The following is a 6,799-nucleotide window of genomic DNA, read 5'->3' on the forward strand; positions in this document are numbered from 1 at the left end:
TGGGAGTTTTTAAAATTTTATATATATATATATATATATATATATTTGATGTAATACTTACATTTCATATATACCATGTCTAAGCTAACTGGTTTTGGAGACAATGATGTCAAGTACCTCACATGAAGACTGTGAGACTCCTAACAATTATCAACCTACTGTTCCTAACTATCCATGACTCATACCACGTTACCTAAATGGAGTTATTGGAGCACCGTTGTTTCCTTTTTTTTCTTATTCTTTTTTTTTCTGTTACGTAAAACTTTTGACTATTACAGAAAATGGACAATAAGGATTCCATTACAATTAGATCATATTCTTGACAAGGGCCCTAATTATTTTTTTATTTTCTATACACATTTTTCCTTATTTACTTTCCAGAAATACAATTGAATTAGAATGCAGTCGTAGTATTTAGAAAGGATTAAGTTGAAGTATATTCCAATGAAACTATTTGTTCTAGCATATAATACTATACTAATGATGCAATTATATTCTGCTAAGTTCTGTCCACAAAATTTAAAATTTTAATATTTCATATGAACAGGTATCCAACCAGAATGCCTCTGAATGTTATCTAAAAGCTGTGAAGGAATCTCACTTTATTAGCTCTGACAAGGTAAACTAGTTATTGTTTCTTCAAAAATGAACTCTTTGCCTATGATTGCTTTGATTTCTACTGCCACTATCGTATGTCTTTACCTAAAACAAGAATGCAGCTCCAAAAGTTTGCATTTCCTACATCCAAATAGTCTATGCCAATTGCCAATTGCCAAGTCAAGAAAAAAAAAATTATTTGAGTCACATGACAATTAAAGAGAGGTAAAATTATGTATGTCCAAGTCTTGTAATATTCTTTTTTTTTTTCAAAAAATTAAAATGTTTAGGACAATTAGTCATTTCTTGACACAAAGATGCACATCTAAATCACTAAAGTTACTAGGCGTAATAGCCACACATTATTTCTTCAAATAACATGTGAATTGTTATAGGAATAATCCTTTTTAGCCGTCCACTATACCTCTCTTGATAAGATTTTGAGGACAAGAAGTATATTTTTAAGTACTGCTAATCGTAATACTTTAGGGGATAGGAATAAAAATAACAAAAATAATAATAATAGTTTTGGTGGTGAAAAAGCTTCGAAGTCCATTTAGAATGTGTACGTCCAAGGTAACTGAGTCAATCCCCACCAATCACCTAAAAACAATTTCCATTGTCAGCATTGAATTTTGTGGATAGTAATAAATCTTTGTTAGTGATTTACTGACCAATAATTTCAGTACAATGTTGTCTTTGATACTTTTACTTTTCTCTAAGAAGATTTTGGAGAATAATGTGATGGTTCTAATAAGGAATTGTGTGTGTTATTATATTTGGTTTGTAAAAGGTGGTTCGACTGATGGATGAAGTGGAGTCCATATTCGAAAAGCACTTTGCCAACAATGATAGGAAAAAGGCAATGAAGTTCTTGAGGCCCCAGCAGAGAAAGGCTTCTCACATGGTGACCTTCTTTGTTGGTAATGATCTTTCACTACTAATAAACCACATATATATACTAATTGTCAATTAACATTTGAACCCTGCTGGCCACTAATTGCCTAGTGGGATTAGTCCTGACTAATAACCACCATCAACAATGAATAATATGCAATCTTAAGTAGGCTCCACCGGGCACTGTGCCTCATTTTCTCAATTTCATAAGAATAAAGTTCCTTTTTTTTCTTTTTCTTTTTTTCTTTTTTTTTGCCTTTCCTTTAAGAACATTAAATAAAGTTGCTTGTTTTGTTGCAGGATTGTTTACGGGTTGTTTTGTGTCACTGTTTACTGTGTATGCACTCTTGGCACACTTGATGGGTATATTCTATGGCGGTAGAAGAAAAGATTATATGAACACAGTATACCCAATTTTCAGGTGGCCTTATTTCACATTGTCCTAAAAAGACTTTATTTCACTTGTTTTACTAGCCTAAAAAGATTTAACTTGACTGAATTGAACAAGCTTTTGTATCAATACAGTAAAACAAAAATTAACCCTTGATTTTATTCTCTTTTTCCTTGCAACAAGTGGTAATTAAATATTTGAAACTAGATTTTCCTTATAAAGAAGATTGACAGTAACACTTAAGTACAAAGCCATTTAAAAAAGAAACCATAGATATTTGGACTAAAGTGTCTAGAATTAACTGGGTTGGAAAAAAAAAATTATGAAAAAATCTAAATTTGTTTAAAACTGAGCTATTAGGGCTGACCATGAGTTAAGTTGGGTCGGATATCTTGCAAACACGACAACCGAATCTGGAATTGAATAATGAGGTTCCTGGCAAAACACTAGTAATGTTCACCATTTTTTAACATATCATATTTTGTCCATATACTCTCTACTATAAGGTAAAAGACTCGGTATATGTTATTGATATGCTAATAAGGTAAAAGACTCAGTATATGTTATTGATATACTCTCTACTATAAGGTAAAAGACTCAGTATATGTTATTGATATGCTAATAGTAAAGGTGTGAATTGTGCAGCATGTTTGCGTTGCTGAGCTTGCACTTGTTCATGCATGGGTGTAATTTGTTCATGTGGAAGAGTAAAAGAATCAATTACAATTTCATCTTTGAATCCTCACCAAAGACAGCCCTCACATACCGAGATGCATTCCTCATGTGCACCACCTTCATGACAATTGTGGTTGGAGCATTGGTCATCCACCTTTTGTTAGGAGCCAGTGGATACCCACAAGGCCCAGTGGATGCCATTCCTGGACTTCTTCTTCTGGTTAGTGCAATTTAATTTTGGTTTTTTTTTTTTTAATTTTAATTTTTGATAATTCGATAGTTGGGGAAAAGTTAGATGTGAACTTTAATGTTTTCATTGAAAACACTCATTAGGTACTAACCCATCAAACTAAAAGACTATTGGCATTTTTATTGTTGATGTCGTGTTCTATATATCATATTGGACCAAAAGAACAAGAAATAAACATGTTCCAATTGGAAAAATCTCCTCTTAAGTTACTAATATTTATGTAGCAACTAGCATAGGCGTTCTTAGCTTTTTAATAAACTAATTGCTAACATGTGCAGTGTATGAGAAAATTTATCAAAAAATTGTTTATAAATGTACATATTTAAATATAAATTGTAAAAAGGTCCAAACTTATTCATAACAAGCAAACATAAGGCTTGAGTAGCATTAATTACATAATGAGTAGTGCTACGGCCACAATATTTTGACGAAAAGTCTAGGTTTCAGAGTTAGACTAAAAATCTCCTAGGTTTCATAAACCCAACATACACTGGCTGTCTCCAGGTAAAGCCTGGTTTTCATGCCAACATTAAATGTTTTTATGAATCTTGTATTGCCTTTATTCTAATCTTAAATCCCTTTTTTTCTTTTTTTCCAGTTGGCCTTCAGTATGCTCGTATGCCCATTTAACATCTTTTATCGACCAACACGCTACCGTTTCATTCGTATAATTCGTAATATAGTATGCTGTCCATTTTTTAAGGTACATTTATTTCCTTTCTCATTTCCTTCAACAATTAATGGTATTCATTCTTCACAATATATGAACAATTATTAAATTACAGCTATTTTAATTTGTTTGAATAACTCTATGTATTTAGGTTGCGCTGGTGGACTTTTTCATGGCTGACCAACTTACTAGCCAGGTAAAAACTCTTAAACCTACAAGGCTACAAAATATGGTCCAATGAAAAAAGTAACTTTTGCCTCATAAAATCCGAACATCTACTTCTATGTTATTTTACTCAATATTCTTGGTAACCAAACAACTTTTGGGACATTTAAATAAACTTGTTTTAGATTCACTCTCTTCTCTCGATATAGCTTGATTAATCTCCAATACATTCTTCTCTGTTTATAGATTCCCTTGCTGAGGCACTTGGAAACCATAGCTTGCAACCTTCTGGCAAGAAATTTCAGAACACACCACTATGAAACCTGCTCTGATGTAAAGCTATTTCAGGAGCTAACTTATGTAATTTCGTTTTTTCCATATTATTGGCGAGCAATGCAGGTAGGTCTCCCAAACTCCATGGCAGTCTAATCAATTGTTTTCCTCTTTTGTGTATGTTGGAGGGGCGGCTCTTCCACTAATTGCCTAATACCTCAAAGTGGAAGAGGATCAATAATTTATCCTATAGTATAATATAATCTTATAAGAAAAAGTTCACCTCCAAACCAGTTTGAAGCTATCTTCCTCCAACTCATTATATGGCGATTAAAGAAACTATCCATGTTTAGTTTCACATGACTTTTTAATGAGTCATGTGACTTGATTAAATAATACACATTGATAGTTTTATAAATCGACATGTAGTAGGTTAGAGGAGATAGCTTCAAAAACTTTGTCCAATTTGTCCAAAAATCTGTATGCCTTATTTACCCGTATGAAAATGATGTTGCATTAATCACAATTCACCACTTCAGCAAGTTTTCAAAAACTTTTGTTATCTGTTATAGCATTCTTGGTCCAACTAACACTTTGCTTTTCAATGAAACTACAAGTGTGCAAGAAGATGGTTTGAAGAACCCAAAGGGGAACATTTGGGTAACATGGGGAAGTATGTTTCGGCCATGGTGGCAGCTGGCGCCAAGTTGACATATGAGCGGAATAAAGACGACCATGTATGGTTTGCTATGGTCTTGGTGACTTCTGGGGTGGCTACAGTATATCAGTTGTACTGGGATTTTTACAGGGACTGGGGTCTTCTCAGATCAACCTCCACAAATTTATGGCTTAGAGATAATTTAATTCTGAAGAATAAAAGCATCTATTACATGTCCATGGTAAGTAAACTCTTTTTCTTTTTTTCTTTTTTTTTTTTTTGGTCCTAGTAGAATTTTCGTGACCTTCTTTATACCACTTTTAGACAAAAGATATGAACAGATAAGAAACTGAATTGCAGGCCTTGAATGCTGTTCTAAGAGTTGCATGGCTGGAGACCACAATGAAAATCGATAAAGATTCTGAGAAAAAGTTACTAGATTTCCTCTTGGCTTCATTAGAAGTTATTCGTCGTGGTCATTGGAACTTTTACAGGTACTTTCAGTCTTGCATTAAAAAATTTTGGTTAAAATTGTTATCCTGTCTAGGCAGAGTTCTTTAACATATAATTGAACTATATGACTGGCATTTTAAGACTCTGAGAGTGACAGTTATATTTGCAGCTATCTATTGATAATGCCTCTAATTGGAAACAACTCTCCACCCAACCCAAAACACCCCCCCCGAGAACAAATTTTTTATCGACTGTTTTCCAGCAGGCACAAAATTAGCAAACAAAGCCACATAAACAGGAACCTTTGAGAAATACTTTTAGGTTCTTTATTGGTTAGTGATGTAATTAGGATGTTCCTCCATAGCTTTGTGAACTATGGAAACTGAAAGTAAAGTTTTCTCATATTTGTAAATTGTCAATTTAATAGGTTGGAGAATGAGCACCTAAACAACGTCGGCAAGTACAGGGCAGTAAAAGAGGTTCCATTACCATTCGGCGAGATAGATTCTGATGGCTGAACCCTTTCTTGGACTCACGTACAGATGTCCATTACAAGCTGACCCAGAGAGGCATGGGATCGCAAAAGGGTTCCACATTTCAAAATAACAAAATGTGCAGTCACACAAAGCATTCATTACTTATCCAATTCAAAATGTGAATTCTAAGGCTCCGATTGTAATGAAGAAAGCTCTTGTAAAAACAGCAATGTTCCTTGTACATTTAGTTATTCTAAGTTGGACATGAAGTGTGTCTTACATTTCTGAAAGGTTGTTCTGTATATCTTCTTTTTGCTTGGCATATTCTGTAGGTCTGGCTACTTGAAAGTTTTGTCTGTCTAATGCAGTGACAACTACAGACAATGGAACTTAAGCAAAAAGAAATATGGTTCTCTCAAACAAAGTCTTCTTACTTTGAGAAATATGGTTTTCTTTCATGAATTCTTGCATTTTTTTCACTCCAAGTGTGATAGACAGTGGCTTGCCAAGTTAGTTTACAAAATACATGCTACAGAGTTTATCCCTTCAGCCTTTTCACAGCCCAATCAATCTCCTTATCCCAACTACCAATGCTTCTAACAAACATGCACTTTCTATGAACTTCTTTCCAAACTCTTAAAGCTTTATTCACCACCAATAATGTTTTGATACATGGTTTAGAAATCGTTTCATGTTTCTTATCCCAGAGTCAGGCTCACATTTTGGGCTTCTATGAACAGGATTACCCCTTTCCCTTTCCCTTCACCACTGGTCACCATCAGTTTGCATTATCATCATTTCTTGCATTTGCCATAACAGTAAGGATTTTCTAAATGAAAATGCTAGAGAAAGAAAGAAACCAATAATTTTCTATTGTTGTGATGCTTTACTTGTCTTCAACTCTCATGAACACTAACCATTTTACTTCCCCTTTAAAACCTTCATCCTCACAGATTGGAACCTGATTGTCTTCTCTATGGTTAATTTGGCCTGTTAGTCTAAGGATATTTATTTTCATGAAATTAGTCTAAGTTCATGTATAAAGGCTGCTTGTAGTATGGAGGAGCAGTTTGTTCTGCAAGTTTTGAATAAGGAAATCCTGCAATTATTCCTTTTGGCAATAAATGGAAACCATATAAAATATTAACATTTTTCTAGGACTCAATCTTCTGATGAAACTCAGAAATTTGTGTATATCCCAGAAACTTATTTCTCGTAGAATTTTTGCTTCATTTTCAGTTGTATGCTGCTTCTTACCCCTATTCTTGTCTTCCAGCTGTTGGGGGGGTGGGGG

General features: G+C 33.9%; 1 protein-coding gene across 1 annotated transcript; it reads left to right on the top strand.

Annotated features, from left to right (window-relative positions):
- Window positions 1-547: 547 nt before the first annotated feature.
- Window positions 548-5,948, top strand: LOC136066020 (phosphate transporter PHO1-like; the record flags this gene model as incomplete). Its single annotated transcript, XM_065769880.1, has 10 exons — window positions 548-619; window positions 1,391-1,520; window positions 1,795-1,915; window positions 2,531-2,780; window positions 3,409-3,513; window positions 3,632-3,676; window positions 3,892-4,044; window positions 4,536-4,817; window positions 4,937-5,070; window positions 5,457-5,948. Coding segments are annotated over 10 exons (1,383 nt in total), but the record flags the coding sequence as incomplete, so codon positions are not given.
- Between the last annotated feature and the right edge of the window lie 851 nt (window positions 5,949-6,799).

This window comes from Quercus suber, unplaced genomic scaffold (assembly GCF_002906115.3).
Source record: "Quercus suber isolate HL8 unplaced genomic scaffold, Cork oak 2.0 scaffold_1596, whole genome shotgun sequence".
In the NCBI taxonomy this organism is placed as follows: Eukaryota; Viridiplantae; Streptophyta; class Magnoliopsida; order Fagales; family Fagaceae; genus Quercus; species Quercus suber.